General features: G+C 33.4%; 1 protein-coding gene across 1 annotated transcript in view; it reads right to left on the bottom strand.

The window, feature by feature from the left end:
• Positions 1-870: 870 nt before the first annotated feature.
• The window catches only part of LOC140147205 (plexin-A2-like), a 141,143-nt gene continuing 124,596 nt past the window's right edge, over positions 871-17,417 (bottom strand). The window contains exons 35-41 of the mRNA XM_072168985.1: positions 17,302-17,396; positions 15,177-15,308; positions 14,089-14,246; positions 12,553-12,700; positions 10,080-10,220; positions 9,732-9,806; positions 871-9,290 (exon numbers count right to left, since the gene is read on the bottom strand). Of these exons, the coding sequence (XP_072025086.1) occupies positions 9,174-9,290; positions 9,732-9,806; positions 10,080-10,220; positions 12,553-12,700; positions 14,089-14,246; positions 15,177-15,308; positions 17,302-17,396 (866 nt within the window). The 3' untranslated portion in view covers positions 871-9,173. The remainder of the gene's footprint in view (positions 9,291-9,731; positions 9,807-10,079; positions 10,221-12,552; positions 12,701-14,088; positions 14,247-15,176; positions 15,309-17,301; positions 17,397-17,417) is intronic.

Genomic DNA, 17,417 nt, shown 5'->3' with positions numbered 1-17,417 from the left:
CGGTATAAATTACAACACAGTGACCTATGTGGCGCTGTAATACATCTAATTATGCATAACTTGTAAATTCAATGTCTGAATCAATTGAAATTGTGATCTGCTTTTTTTGTGGATATCTATAGAAAAGAAGATACTAAAATCACAAAATATCCTTTTAAGGTGTAAACCAATTTAGCATAAGGGTTACAAAAAGTTTCATTTTGACAACTCATTTGTATATTATTCACATTGTTTGAAATGGATGGGCAACCTTTGTGGACCTGAGGGCAACGTTTGCAAGTTAAGTTTTGGATTGGATATCACCAAGGACTGCATGTGGCCCACAGACTGCAGGTTGACCATCCCTGCTCTAATTATCGCAACGTCGGTGATAACATCTAACCTGGTCAACATGATTTAATTAATCAAAATTTGTGGCAACACAAAATTTAGATGCTCTAATAATAAATAAAAAGAAAGTTTTGGATATTTGTAGGATTTATTAGTGCAACTTGAGATGTGGGTCTCATTTTTGGGTTGTTTCATGCCCGATTTCATCTACTATATATCCTTGAAGACCTACAATACCGTGAGTGTAGCAGTTGAATACTGTGACAATATTCCCCCTGGCAGATGGCCGTTTTCACATAGTTCACTTGATTTGTTTCCTGATGGACATAATAGGGAGAAATGAACTCACAATGCAAAGGGAACTCATTATCTGTGTTCAAATTTTGATGTCATTATTTACTGTTATCCACTGGATCTTATTTGCACTGCTTTCCCTCATTTCCCTTTGGTTAGTTGTTAGCTATTTAAGCTTAAATGATGTTAGTTACCCATTAAGACACACGTTAGTCAGTAAGAAATAGAGACAACGACACAATGATGTACGATGATGCTGGAATAAGCTTTTACTATTAACAGCACAGGTTATCTGAATGAAGCACAGTATGATCAATAAACAAAGGCACATCAAAACATGGTAATCATAATCAGAATTTACGGCATCTTAAACTAAACCTTTAAAATGTTCAATATCTTGTAGCAGAATTGAAGATCTTAATCAGGATCAACAGAACAATAACTCACATTAATGAAAGCTTTACAATTGATAATGCTGTGGCATTGATGTCAAAGAACAATGTAAAATGATAAGCAATTAACTTAATCCAAGGTAGAAATGATGAAAATATTTTCTTATACCAATTCCTAATTTATGCTAAAAAACAAAACAAACAATAAATAAACAAAATCATTAACAAAACACAATTAACTCATATTTTAGTTCCAGTGGAACATGTTACAGCTACAGAATGTCAGTTATTTTATAAGTAAGGTTGCTGTTGATCCTGTTTAAGATTGAACTCAAAACTCAATACATACCAATTGAAAAAATAATGCTTATAATCAAAAGCCGCAACATTGCTTTCAACTTCCCGTGCTCTAGACTGCTAACCCCTCAATAAATAACAATAAACATGTTACCTTAATTAGGCGACACTCATGCAATCCTGGAATGGTTACCCATCACACGGACCTCATGGACAGTTCCGAGCTTGGGGTACAATCTTTAATAACATAAAAACATGACAACTATCAAAATTAACTTAAAATTTCAAAACAAATCATTTGCAGCATGAAGAACTGAAGTAAAAACAATGTTAGGGCTTTAAATACAAATTCATACTTGGAAACTATCTAAACCTTTACATATTCTAACTAATTCATTGGAGTAGATGCCAAGAAAAAAGTTTTTGATCACACTAGTGTTTCTATAATCCACATATTGGATTTGATATGATTCACATCTTAATGATCCATGGGGGGTTAGGATTAAACAACATCCATCCTGAGTTGTACAAAATATGTAATATTTGAGATATCTCTTAGTAATAATTCAAGGTTAGTAAATAATAATAGTAGGAGAAAACACATCAAAATTTTGTACATCTGCACTTAATTTCATTGACTTGTTTTGTATTGCTTAGTGGTCAAATCCATCCATTCCAAGTCCTCCAAGGAGGGTGTTCCATTGGGCAGCTGTATCCCTATATCATCTTCTATTCTGATCAAAACTGGTATATTTGTGACAGCAGGTACTTTTCTCATCATCATTTTCACATTACAAATCAAAATGGATAAAGAAATCATCATAGAACTCCACATTTTGGAAATATGTTTGAAGTCATTGATTTAAGAAAGAAATACCTTGGGCCATCCTTATTAAAACCCAGTGTCGGATGTAGAGGCTTAGGATGGGTTTGGCCACTAGCAAGACATTTATAGTCATTATGAAATTGGCCCATGAATTTGAAACATGTACACATTATTTGATCCAAGTAGACAAATTCCAGCTAATTGGAAACCTCATCGTTTAAGAGTATAATAGTACATAGCGGTATCTCATATACAAAAAAGGATCATAGTGAGTTGATACAGCATGTTTTGTTATCAAAATTTGACATCACATACACTAAAATGAATCAAATTAGTTCATTTGCCATGATAATAATCATATAGGCTATACTTACATCAGTCAAGGGCAATAACTTTAGATTCAATATCAAATGTTGCACAAAATAATTCATGGTACTTTTCAAGAAACAATTTTGGCTCCAAATTTACCAGTACATAACTAAAAAAAACAGTACAAACTATTCTTATCACCCAAGTTTTCATATATTCAGTTATGCAAGCCATCATGCTGTGTTTCACATCAGTGGATCAGCTGTCTGTATTTTGGTTTTGTTTCAAGGTGCTTTTACACTTTCTTGGCCTTTTAACCCCATAGACACTACTGATCATCTAACAACATTTCTGATTGGTTGATAACTTAAAATGCTCATTTCAATTGCCAATTATGACTAGGCTTTAAACTATTTATGGTCAATCTTGCATTTGCAGATGATCGTATTAATAACCTCCCTTGATTGGGTCAAAATTAGACATAATATTCATTTTGGCCAATCGGCAGGTAGCTCTCATGGGGTTAAACGTGCATCAAATCACAAGATGTTTGACTAGTAGTTACATGTAGATCAAACATTCCTTTGTGCTTTGCTTTAGACCATGTCGGAGTATTTGAAAAATGCAAATGATTCTTGATTTTTTTTTGATGTGCATCACAATAAAATGTTCAGGCATAAACTGTCTCACAAAAAGTACACATTCTCAACTCAATATACACATACGCAATAAATTTGGTTTCACATAATCTGCAATATTACAAGTATTAGTTAGTACAGTACATTCAACTGGAAGCATTAACATATATATATAGTACAATTTATCAAAATTCCATTGGCTATGTACAATATATTCATATTTTCATTTGTTTTGTACGAGTCAAACAAAACTGAAGAATTCTATGAGTGGATTTTGAAGGTTTGTTGTGATTATTAAAATTGGTGCCAAATTATGCACCCTTACAATGAATGTAGATAATAATAATAAAAGAGATGGAATGCTGGATCATATAAAAAAGAAACATTACAAAACATGATACCATATTTGTTAAGTTATATAATACATAAACACATTTTAATTTCATAGTTATCAAAATTACACTTAATCAAAAGGTTTTCCGTTTCATTGTTTTAGAAATAAAAATGAAAAATTGTAATTACAATGAACATCAATTTTTGACATCAAGGGTGTGAAAAAATAAGGTGTACTTTCTTTGCCAAATCATTATCTTCAAGATCCAATATTGAATTCTTACTACATGAGTACTTCTGTTTGTTATAAAACACCTGTACACAATGGCATCGGATCATGATATATGATTTAAGTGTAGAATTTTTGTCAACATCACTTTTTGTAATTTTCATAAACACTCAATTTCACATTGCTATAAAACAGAGCTAACCCTTGCAGCCATTGTATATAGAAATAAAAATGAACTCCAATATCAAATCTCTTGCACAAAATAAATTATTCTGACTAGTCTCTTCACTGACAACTGGTATTTGCTGATGACAGCAGTCTGGTTCAAATTCAACCAAGATTTTTGAAGCAAATACCATGACTGAGTGTATGCCTTGTACAGCCTATCAGATATCTACACCAGGAGCTATGATAACCTTCCATGTACTAGCACATCAAAATAATACAGTGCTATTCCAGTTGAAATCCATACACCCCCTAGACATGACCTTAATCTTCAACACCGGAAGTGTGAATTTCAATAAAGATTAAGTGAACGGGTCACGCCATTTGAAAACTACTGCTGGTGTGGAATAGTAATGTCATGTCTTCCATAGGCTGGTGTATGGATTTCAATTGGAATAACATTGTCACATTGATAATATCACATTTTTGAAATCTTAACACCTTTAGCTCTGTGATAAGAATCTGTTATTATATCCTTCTATGATATACATTACGCATAGGATACATCAATGGAACACATACATACTCACCAATTTATCACTCAATTCAAACACTACAGAAACAAGGCAAATACCAATCCAGTCATACAATATATCATCAGTAGCATCCAACCAGTGCAAAAATATCACAATATCCCATGCAAAGTGCAATGTACACCATGTACTTCTTTATATTCACAAGTTATAATTACAGATATCATATACCAAGGAGATATGAAACATTTATCTAGTATACACAACCTTCCAGTCAATTTTTTTTATGTATAATAATAATATGACCCTCTTCTCTATGTAAACAAAATATTTCCTTTATACAGTAATTCCTCCCACCCTCTATATCCAATATCAGGCGTTATTTCGGTAATATACAAGTTCATTTCAGACTATGAAATTACTTGCGTCTATTTTGCTATCTGGTTTAAGAAGCGGTAAAGCAGTACCATTTTATATCTTATCTACATATATAATTTAAATTTTCTGTATTTCAAAATGCCTGTTTAATTTAACACTTTCTTAACTCTCTGTCCAACTCTTCAAATGAGAATGTCTTTTTTTTATAAATTTATTGATTATATCAGGCCATATTTTGCCAGCACATTGGCTAATTCAGTAAAGTCACATACATACACAGGACATGTACCCCACCTGCTCTTACATACAATGGTAAGCACATTGGCACACGCTGAAGAACTTGGACATAGAATTTAGAATATTTAACCTAACTACGACTAATTACTGCTATAAGTACTGAAAACATAGCATTTGGTTTATACACAGCTAGCATTGACTAGTAACACTATGAGATGTGGACTTTAAGATGATGATCAAGATGTAGTACATAGCATTTACATAAAGCAATATGCTTCTAAAAAATTGTTCTTAAGAATCACTTTTGAATATTGTTGAGGAAAAAGATTTTGTCATTAGCCGATGCTACCGCATGCAAATACCATTTCATGAAGAATTCACTGTTAACTTTCGTACACAAACAATCACAACTAACAATCTCAATAGAATTTGCATCAATAGCCATCACAAAATACCTTCACCATTTATACCGGGACTGACCCAGAACAAATTCACTTCACTGATAATTACCCCATACTAGCCCACTTCTACTAAACATGAAACTTACAAATTCTTATAACAGTCATAAACTTCAACTTCAAGGTAACTTGCAGCAGATAGCAACAACAATAACGACCAGGCTGCAGGAAATTACAAGGCTTTAATGGTCATTTCTGATTGTGGGTATCATATTGCTAACATATCTTCCAAATAAAACAGTCATGTTTATTGTTCACCAAAACCTTACAAATCACTCCAATGTCTATAAAGAATACTCTGTCAGCTTAGACACATGTTGTATTTAAGCAAAACCTGTGTCCCCTATTTAAACATCTTGTGTTTTTATTAAATGAATGTATTCGTGTACTTATTTCTCATATTGATGACAATCGATACAAACATTTGTCACGTTTCAACAGGAAGACTTAATTTGAACTCCAAACAAAACTGTGTGAAATATATGAACTCTGGGGCTCATTGTTAATGTGTATTAAGACAACAAAACGGAGATTCAACTCATCAATTACATAAAGATAGTAAGTTTACATTGTAGAAATAAAGGGCAAGGTGCTTGTAAATTTGGCAGTCAACAAACATGTCTAAAGATTACTGAAATATTTCTTTCCTCAAATCCAATCACACTCAATCATACATGATTTTGTTCCCAGTGACAATTTTACTCTTAGTATGCATGATGTTACTTTCTTTTCATTACGTACAAACAAAATAAAAATAGAAAAGAGTTGATTTTCTTATTTATAAGCTTACTGTCAATAATGTTTTGCTGGTTTCCAATGTAATGTGTTATTCCAGTTGAAATCCATACATCTCGTATGTAAGACATGACCTTAATCTTCCACACAGGGAGTGTGAATTTTAAATGAGGTTATCTAAATGGATGACTCCATTTGAAATTCACAATCCATGTGTGGGAGATTAAGATCATGTCTTCAACAGGGGTGTATGGATTTCAACTGGAATATCCCAATATTGACATTGATTAATAGGAGTTTTAACCTCAACATTACACAAGTTTGTGCTCACCTGGAACATTTTCAGTAGATGGTAGTGCTGTTAATGTAACTTTACTTAATATTTCAATGGTTTTACAATTGGAAGAATTTTGTTTATAATTTAAACAATTAAAATTAATGAATGTCAATCAAATTCAAAGAGTATTTTGACAGCTTCTTTCGAGAGAAAAAGAAGAATAAATATATCTCATAATCATTAGGATCATTTTGAAAGACACAACCATGATTTTGATATCTAAATCAATACACAACAAAATATCGATTTTACTACAACTATAATAATAGTACTGTCAGAAGTCACAAATCCCTATCTTTTGTTGTTATTGTGTCCATGCAAGAAAGTATTAGGGGAGAAAATATATTTCATAAAGGTGACGATTCAAGCCATATTGAATTGTCATACACAAGGACTAAAATCAGGTATTTTATAGTAATGCCCTATTTTACGCAATGTGGGTATTTCCAAGACTAATATTGTATTAAATGGGTACGGTTGATGAAGATGACCCCATACCTTTACCTTCCATGTTTCTTTACATAATGCCTGGAAGTCAAACCTATGGTATTATAATACATGTACTACCTTTTCATCCCATGTATGACAGAAACAATATCATCAGTCCATTCATCCCCCTAGAGTTAGGCGAGACTAATATCCCACTAAGCTTGGGACAGAAGCTCTATTTTAATTAGTACTACACAATATAAATAGTATATAAAATTTCACATATTGTTTTCCAGTGGGAACTGTTTAATGCATAAAATAAAGGAAATAAGTAAAATTGAATAGATGCATATCCAAAATTAATTAATACTGCATAATTTCAATCATAAAAACAAGATCATTTTTTATCCCAATTTGACAATCAGATTTCTTCCCCATAATATCATTTATTTTGCAATTAAGTACTATTACTGAAAACAGATATAAACAATTGATAATTATTAATTTTTAAATAACTGCATCTTCAAAAATTCATCTCAGACATTGGAAATGTAAGTTTTTGTTTAGTTTTCATAATTCCAAAATATTAATTTAGTAAGTACTTATTTATTATGGTATTAGTCATAATGTTCAAAATATTAATTAATGCTTCACAAATAATAAAAATAAGCACAAGTCTCAGTGGGACATTAATTGTTTAAAATACTGCTATGAAACAAATCTTTCTGATTAAATAAAAATCCTATAAACAAATAGAAACATAAGATTGCTACATATGGCAAAATATAAAAAAAGTCTTGTTTGGTGGCTCAAAACAGACATAATTTATCCCCAGCTTAATTACATACCAGGCTAGTTAAGTAGGATATTTTATACAAAACAGTTACAATGCTGGAGGTTGCTAGCAGTTACAGCTAAATAATATTGCATAAATTAAAAGTTCCTCTATTCACTCAATTCATTAGTTGCACACATTGTCCTTATTTTTCATAATTTAACAAAAAAGAACAATACAAAATATTTCCATATACACATTCCACTTTATGTTATTAAAATTCAAACAGCAGCAGATTATTCTTACAAACCAATGAACATAAAATTTTGAATGTGGAATAATTTAAATTAAAAATACTTTCAACACTGCATTGTTTTACAAATATGCAGAATTTGACTCTACCATTTTTCACAAACAAAAAAACAATGCAACAAACTATCACTGCTGGTAATAAACTTACTAAATGGGGTATTCCAGTTGACATCCATACACCCCCTGTGAAAGACATGACTTTAATCTACCACAAGCGGAGCATGAATTTCAAATGGGGTTACCTGAATGGGTGACTCCATTTAAAATCTACACCCCCTATGTGGAAGATTAAGGTCATGTCGTCAATAGGGGGTGTATGGATGTCAACTGGAATAGCCCACTGCTAGTTGGACATAATAATTTGGTATCAAGTTTCAAGGCACAACTTTTCAAGTCAGATGGTATACCTTAGACCTAAAACTACTTTGATTGGTGAATCATGCCAGTGGGTGTCGGATGGTGGGTTGGATAAATTGTCAAGAATAAAAATGCTATAGTGCCGACTATAATGAAGTCAACTAAGCCATCTCTACAAAACGTACATTTTAAGTTTCATTCCGAGAATGTGTTGAAATTTGGTATGATAGGAATTTTGTTCAACTTTGTTCTAAATTGACAGACCCGTAGCACACAAACTGTTACTTGTCACAATAATCATTCAGCATGGCTTGAGGATGTAGCTGCCAGGATTAGAGCTTACTTGATAAGCAAGATAAACCAATCCACCTGAAGATCAACTCATAACTTTTCCTGATTTTTGAGAGCTATCAAACAGTCAATTTTACACCCATGGAAAATACTCACCTTACCAAAGAATCAAGCACATTACCATATCATAACCTAGCATAAAATTATTTGAGCCAATATTTGTTATAATACAGCAGGAGTTGAAAGCACGATAGGGTTTCACCAATCAAACAGTTATTAGGTTTAATCTCTGCAGCACACCAGACATAATATATTGACAAATAATGTCAACATCATCATCATACATAAAAGATTTAAGACAAATTAGCAGTAACCGGTCAAAGGTCAGCTAACTAAGTTGCACACAAGTAAAACAAATCTGAAAACAAAATCAACTTAGATGTAGTCTTCAAACCAGGCACATAATAGAGTTGCCATGCAGCTATAGTAGTAGATTAGACTCCCTCATGTGAAGCAGCCTATTGAAGCAAATAATCATTGCCATCGTCATCTTCTAACATGGAATATACTTCTTCTAGTTTCTCAGCTAGATGAGCTCTTTGGCATTGTTCATCTTCTTCCAGTGCTTCCTCCAACTACAAACAAACAAATGAGAGAGGCAATTTGGTTTAAATGTGTAAATATTTCAGATAACTGCACTGAAGAGTATGAATAATCAGAGGCAGGATAAGAAAGGTTAGACTATGAAATGAATAAAAAATATCTGTGATATGATACAAAATATACAAAAACACACTTAATTTCAAAATATGATTAATTCCTGAGCATTGAGTTTTGTTCCTTTTTTGTCTTGGCTCTAATATTGTGTATCTTGTTTGGTAACCTTGTTTGGTAACTATATCTTGCTAAAGGGGATGCCTACCTCTGACCTTTTAATCACTCCTCCATGATTTGTTTATTATTGAAATTTTATGTATTGCATATGTTGATAGTTTAATGTAATTATGGATACAAATGAATCCTGAATCTTGGAAATGCTCTCAAAAATTATATGGTACATAAGTATTCTGACATACCTGGCTCTTGTAGCGCTTTGTCATTTGATACAACTTGGACAGTGTGCTGAGTCGGCTGAACAGACCGGTGAATTTCTGTAAGAATAGAAAAAAGTAAATTTACATATTTTACATGGTATTATTATTACATCTTTTGGTTATATCTGTTAAAGGGGCTTTCAGAGATCCAACGAGGCTTAAAATGGTTGATATCTCGGGAAATACCCTCAACCCATTTTCTTTTTAGAAATGTTAACAAAATTTGAAAAAAACTGAAAGGTTGTATCCATCTTTGAGATTGCTGGATTTGCACAGAATTTCTTATGCCCAGACATAGCCTGCAGGGCATTAGGTATAAGTATATCTTACTTGGCAAATGTTAGTGAGTTCTCCATCTAGTGATCTTTTGGATACTGCATCCATGACTGACACACTGCTGTAGTATGTATCTACCATCTCTCTGTACTTGGGCATCTCTCTGTTGTACAGCAACTTGTTGAAAGGTGCATTCTGTAAAAAATAAATCAACAAGAAAATAAATATTATGAATGTGTATACACTCCGTAGGAATCATTATCAACATTAAAACATTAACAAGTCAATATAAATTATTCAAGCAATTATTTTGCATGAACGGCCCAATTCCTGCTTACATGTAGGTGTTCAGATTTTTTTTTCACAATTTGTTTTGTACCTCACATTGAGTACTGGACCAAAATAATCTAATTCCCAAGTTTTGATATTAGAGGCAAAAATGTGTTTCACAATGGCCTATAAAACAATATGTGCGGTAACCACCATGGGGATGTCAGAGGCCATCACTTTTTCATTTATAACATCCAATCAGAACATAATGTGACGTGTCATGTCAAAAGGAGACACTTTTGGGCAGGATCGTAAATGGAAAAATAGCCAAAAATCTGCCCGGGAGTGATTTTTTCACAATTTGGGTTTGTTGCGAATTTGTGATGTTATTAATATTTTAAATATTGTCTGATAGTTTCAGACCGGAATATAACTGGTATCTTGTATTTTTTTAGACAATTTTCAAGGTAATTCCTACTCTCAACATTGTCAATAATATTTTTAAAGGCCGATATCTTAATTTCCAATTTGATAATACCATAACTTACGAACTCAATATCTTCGCTTAGGAATGTCCGATTTCATTGGGGAAAACAGCATTGTGGAGCAAAATATCTTTATATTTAAGATATGTAAAAATCTCAAAATTGATAACCTGCCCAAAAGTGTCTCCTTTTGATGTGACACGTCACATATTGCAAGCCTAACATTTCACTGTAATATGAGATCATTTTGAATCTGAGGATATGAACATGAAATTTTAAAAATACCCACAAAAAAAATTAGCAGTGGATTTCGTGGCTCAATTTTTAAGAAGTTCAAAGTACTTTGATATTGCAAGGGACATTTGTCTATCACAAATCTGAGGTGTGCTGCTGGTGCATAAGAGATACAGTAAATTATGTGTGGTGTATGCTCTCTACTTTACGCCAAAAGAAATAAAAGATTGTGAAGCCATCCTAGAGCATAGCCTTATGCACTGAGCTTTTTTCCTTTCATTTTTAAGTTGTCAAAAGATGGCTGGGATAAAAACAAAACTAAATGTTTACAAATCTATGACTGCATAGCAGAGCACATAGCTTTTTGACAAAATGGATGCAACAAACTTTTTGATTGCTATTCAAAACATTTGAATTTACTATCTTATGGTTAAGCATGTTTTTGTTCAACTTATATGACTACTTTCTACATAATCATGCTGCTTTGATCAGCGTTGTGGTCCTAAAAATGTTGAACAGTCTGTATCAAAATAATTGTTACCCATCCATTTTTTGGTGTTGATGAAAGGCCTGCTCCTTCCAAACGTACCACAGGATCCATTTGAAATGAGCCGACTTTTAAATTTTAAGTATTAAGTTCATTTCAAATAGAGCAGTCTATTCATCAGCACCAAAATAGATACGTAACAATCACTGTGGAACAGCCTGTATTGGGCTTATGCTACATGTTACCAAGTGAAAAGGTTGAAAAGAAAACTTACATGCTGCCTGAACTGCTAAACTTGGACCAGCATTCTGGTTTGGGATACAGGAGGACACTTCTAAACTTCACATTACATGAATAGTAGTAGGCAGGTTTTTTTCATTCCTTTATTCATTATACATGCAAGACAGGTCAATCATGTGTGAGTTACCTGTACACCACCTCTTCCCTCCCCCTTCCCACAGTTTGCCAACTTGAGCAAAATCACCAAACGCAAAGAAACCCTACCACATGTAAAGATCATTAATCACATCTGTGAATACAGCATGTTACATTGGTAACTAAGCTATTAACAATTTATAATTGCTATTTTGAACCAACAAATGTTTAAAGGTACATATTGGAAATCTGTATTTCCCAGGGAAATGGCCACACAGTAACACAAGTAGGTGTAAATGTCACTTTTAGCATACAGACAGTCTTACAATTAGGGTCTGATTTTGCCCATTCCACCCAATACGACCTACGTAGCAGGACTACAACTGGCCAGTGAGACTCACACTTCCATATCTGTTTTTACCAATGATGCCTTTAACCTCAGCCAGTCAGCATATATAAAACAATTTCCAATTCTCTGACCAAAAGACCATTTTGGCATGCTGTTTGAAGATCATCATCATTACTACAGGACACCCTATGTTGTGTATGACACAGACTCAGATATATTGTGTGATACCTGCACTCAAAATACAAAGCAATCATACTGACAAAATATCCAGTAAGTTTTCTGGCAAGTCAGACTAAAAATGAAGTATCTGTAGTGTTTTGTATTTACCTTTCCTAGTTTGTGGTCACTCGTACTGAAAGCATCAAAGAAAGCTTGTGAGACTACACGGAGACTAGCCTCTACACACTGTGACTGCCTCACATCAAAGATGTAGTTAGGATGTGTGATTATATTCTGCCAGAAACGCAGAGGTAATCTGAAATTGATTCATAAATGAACACATATATCAAAAGTAAGTACATTCAAATCTTTGCAGTCTTTGCAAAGCAGTAGTATCATTATGTTATGCAATTTAGAGTTCTGAATTCAGGAAAACCAATTTTATTACTACAGTTGCAATCAATACCATTTTTTGATAAATGTTTGAACAAATATCAAATTTGTTGAGAACTGAACAATAATATTTTACACTTGTTCTCAAAAACACTTATTGCCAGCGATGATTTTATAAACATTTACAATTTAATCACACACAAATCTGTGACAAAATATTGATTCTTCAGTTCTGTTCAGGTTTTATTTGCCTTATCAACTGTAATTTTTTGTGAGAGTGATCTAATCCTAGAAAGTGAAAAAATATTGGTCATCTGCAACATTATATGCCTAATCACTTTCATCATTGTTCCTCAAAATTATTGATTACACTGGACAACAAATGAAAGCTGTTTATCTGTTACTGAGGAAAATCCATGTGTTCTTGGCTAAATCAGGGCGGCTGATTGCAAATAAGAATTCAGAATATGCCCAGCACATCACACTTTCAAATTACTTTTTACTGAGAATGCTATATAAAAAGACATAAATATATCCATCATCACTTTAAGGTTAAACCGTCCTTAATCCCTAGTTTCCATCACTGAAATGTTTTGATGGAACCTTTCACCATGCTCATCACTTACATCACCCTTATTAGGTGGAATGAAATCAACGTGAACATACAAGAAACATATTTTACTGAAAGGCCTTACATATATCTTAAAATCCTGACATGATGGACAGATTCTGACTTCAGATTCGGAATCAGCATGATCAATTTAGTCTGGCACACATACTTTTACCCCAGTAGCAAAATCATTGTTGTCCAGTGTTCAGGGGCGTCGCTAGACCAATATGATTCGGGGTGTAGAGCATGTTTTGCCGACGGAAATTAATTTTGCCGCCCGTTCCTCAACAGCCCGAAAAGGTTGACCCAATTTTTTTTTCGGTGGTTTGAAAAAGTGAAGAGCAAAAAAAAACAAAACAAAAAAGGATTATAAGCGCTTAGCGCCCTAAATTTTTTTTTTTTTCAACAATTATTTTATTAATGAGTAACTATTATCACACTAACAATAGCTATTTTAAGTATCTTATGTAACAAAAGCACAATTTTGTAACACATTAATATTTTATTTTAGATGACTCTTGCAATTTGCCGACAATCACACATAGCTTTGACTACATTTGCCGACAATCACATGGTTTTGACGACAACAGTCAATTTTTGCCGACAAAATTGTGTATTGGGTGGTCACACCCCCACCCATACCCCCTTCTAGCGACGGCCCTGCCAGTGTTATCTACATAGCAGGTGAACTAATCACTTACGTATTACTCTTCCACTTGTGTAGCACATCTCCATCCATGACATCATACCTCTTTGCTTGACTATCAAAGAAATCAAAGATATACTTGATACCTAATGGGACATCTTGAGTGTTTAAGATAGCACCAAACATCTCATCTACATATTCTTGCACTGTTCCCTGTTGGAAAAGATAAAACATGGTCATTTAGTGGATGAAACAATAATATAGGGGTACAAATATCAACTAACCTGTATGCAACAGTTTGTATTCAACAGATTGTATTCGACAGTTTGTATATCTAGTGGTATTAACCAGTCTTCGAATTGTTTTTTTTTACCTTGGGTTGCACTTTTGCACCCCATTTTGAAAGTTGTGGTGCAATTTAATCTGACTTGAAGTGCAGTCTCAGATAATCAACACATAAAGTCAGTACAATGTGGTATCGCAATTTTGCACCACACTTTTAAAGTTGTATCGCAACAGGCAAATTTTGGGGTGCAAATTGCACTGCGATAGGACTTATTTCAAATGCTGGTATTAACGCATGAGAGATCGCATGGTAAGTTTTCATAACTCTACAACTGTAACAGATGTTATCATTATTCCTCATACCATTGTAGCAGCAAAGAGAAATAGCTTGAAATAATACATTTCCCATTGGCTTGTATGGAACATGAACACACCATGAGATGCAGTAAATGCAGATTTATTTCTGTTATTTTTCTTATCTCCAATTTTTCTTATCAAGCATGGGTACTCGTTCTATGTTCAATCTGCATCTTCCCCATAATTCAAATGTAGCATAAAGAAAACAGATAATTGCTAAATTGATTTGTTTCTCCCCACCAGATTGAAACTGAGAATGTGATTCTTTTCTCCAATCAGGGTTGAATCAAAGACCTCTTGCAAAGTCAAAAAGTTTATGCTACTGATTTTTATCTCCTCCCCCAGATTGAATCTGAGACTTCTTGCACCAAAGTCAACAACTGTGCTAATGATTTTTCCCTCAACCTGTTATTGAATCTTAACCCTCTTGCACCAGAAGCTTAAACCACTGCCCCATGCTGCTATCTTAACTATGCAGAAGTAAACCTGACATTTACATACCTTTGTTGATAATAATCTGGGGAAGTTGATTTCCCTGATATGTTTCTTGCTCCTAGCTGCTATAGTGGCTGCTTTGTCTTTGCTCTTTCTGCTGCTTGGAAGATCATCTGGGGTACCTTCTTGCTCTTTCACCTGAAATTTGATGATACACATAATATATATAATTCAGTAGTGTTTTTAACATCACATACAAAATTATCAAGAATCAGCTTAAATTTTCTTTAACATTTCAATCTTCAATACATTTCTTCTTAGGGCCCTTAAAAAGTGTGTGGTCCAATCTTTACATGTTCTGTTTCCTATCTTACATCGATCGGAAACAATAGGTTTCCAAATTTTGAGTTCTATTGCTCAAGCAAATTTGATGAGGCAAATGACAATACAAAATGAGATAGTTCATACACTGCCGGTGTGGTTACAACAATCAGAGATGAAAGTGAGGTTCACCCCCCTCACAAAATTATTTTGCTCTTTTTATGACAAATTATCATCATCTAATTCCAAAAAAGTTTTTAAAAAAATTATTATTATTTTTTTTTTACATTTCCGGAATTTGTTTTTTGGCCCCATTTCCGGAATTCCCGTAAGTCCCACATCTCTGCACAATTCACCACATATTTATTCACACTATCTGAACAAAACATATCCCGGACTTTAAAATATGAGCTTTCTTCTGATACCAAAATCTCAGTTTTGATGTAGGAAAATTGGGAATGAAGCTAACGATATCAGGTCACACCCCTTTAACCCTCTCCAAAAGGGTGTCGACTGCAGACGACAATTCAAAAATTTCACAATTGTAAATTTTCATGACTATATTTGGAATCAGCATGAAAAGTGCATTAAAATGGGTACAAACAAGCCTGGTATTGGTCCAGTGGTTCTTAAGGTGGCTGTGTACTCTCAGACATGCATGTAGTAAAAGTGCAATAACTTTGTAATTATTCGCAAAAAACATATAAAAGTATACATTTTTATGAAGGCAAGACATCAATAAATCTTTATATAAATACAGATTTGGGGTAAAAACAACAATTTTGAAGAAAATCACAAAAAGTGAGTTTTTGGCAATATTTGTTACATAACAAAAAACACTCTTTCCAAAATATTTTATTTTGTTTTTAGCTCAATCTTGAGGCTCCATTCCAAAAACGTTTTTTAATTTTTTTTGATATTGGCCTTATTTTTTGAGATATTGACCATATAAGGCATCAAAATGAACTTTTAAAATTCAAAAACGCCTATTTGCACAAAAAGATGCCCAAAATCGGAAATAGACCAAAATATAAAAAAAAATGAGAAAACCGTTTCTTGAGTCGATCATGCTTTTTACGATGATCATATTTGCTTACCTATAGATGCTGTATTTATTGAGTTATCGTGTACCTAAATCGCATTTTACCGAGAAAATGAACATTGAAATAATGGCCGTTGAAGTTTAAAGTGGTCACATTTTGCCCTTTCATCGAATCTCACAGGAGAATGCGACAGTTTTCGCTTTTGTAACTTATATTACGTGAACATCGGGTAAATCCACAGCCCCTTGAGAAGTTTGAGCGAAATCCATTCATAACTTGATATTTAAATCGGGGAAAGAACTTGAAAAAACCCACATTTTATCAGCTAAAACGGAGCCATTTGACCACTAGGTTTTTGTGAAATCAGTGCTTCGCGGTGTTTCCATAAGATGCGCCACAGATGCAGATAAGCGTCAGCGATTTGTGCGTTAACAAATTGCGCGATACGCAACGCGATGAGTTGTTGCGCTGCGTGTACCTTGCTGGTACAACAAAGATTTTCTTTCCTTTTCAATTTCAAACACGAGTGGAATAGTGAAATAAAATCCTTAAAATATTGCAGTTGGAGTTTACAAATCTGGATTTTCATTCCTTGTATTTATAAAAAACATAACAAGGTACAAACATATCATAAAAACTTAATTTTGAGAAAGAAACAATGGCTAGAGTACACAGCCGCGTTAAGATAGCTCTTGAAATTTTTGAGAAAATATCTCAAAACTTTGAAGCTTATTGCTAGCATGCAGAGCATTAAGGCCGAAATATTAGCCAAAAGATCACATTTGCACAAGTAAAACTTGTAACAAATAAAATAAGATTTGACTTACCAGATGCCAGATTTGTACTCCATCTTCTATTTGATAGTCTACCATATTGTAAGGCTTCTGTAGTAAACTATGCTTCTCATTAAATTCTAAATACGCTAAAGAAAAACAATTCAAAA

Source organism: Amphiura filiformis, chromosome 3, assembly GCF_039555335.1.
Source record: "Amphiura filiformis chromosome 3, Afil_fr2py, whole genome shotgun sequence".
NCBI lineage: Eukaryota > Metazoa > Echinodermata > Ophiuroidea > Amphilepidida > Amphiuridae > Amphiura > Amphiura filiformis.
The sequence above is the reverse complement of the archived record's forward strand: the minus strand, read 5'-3'. Positions and strand labels throughout refer to the sequence as shown.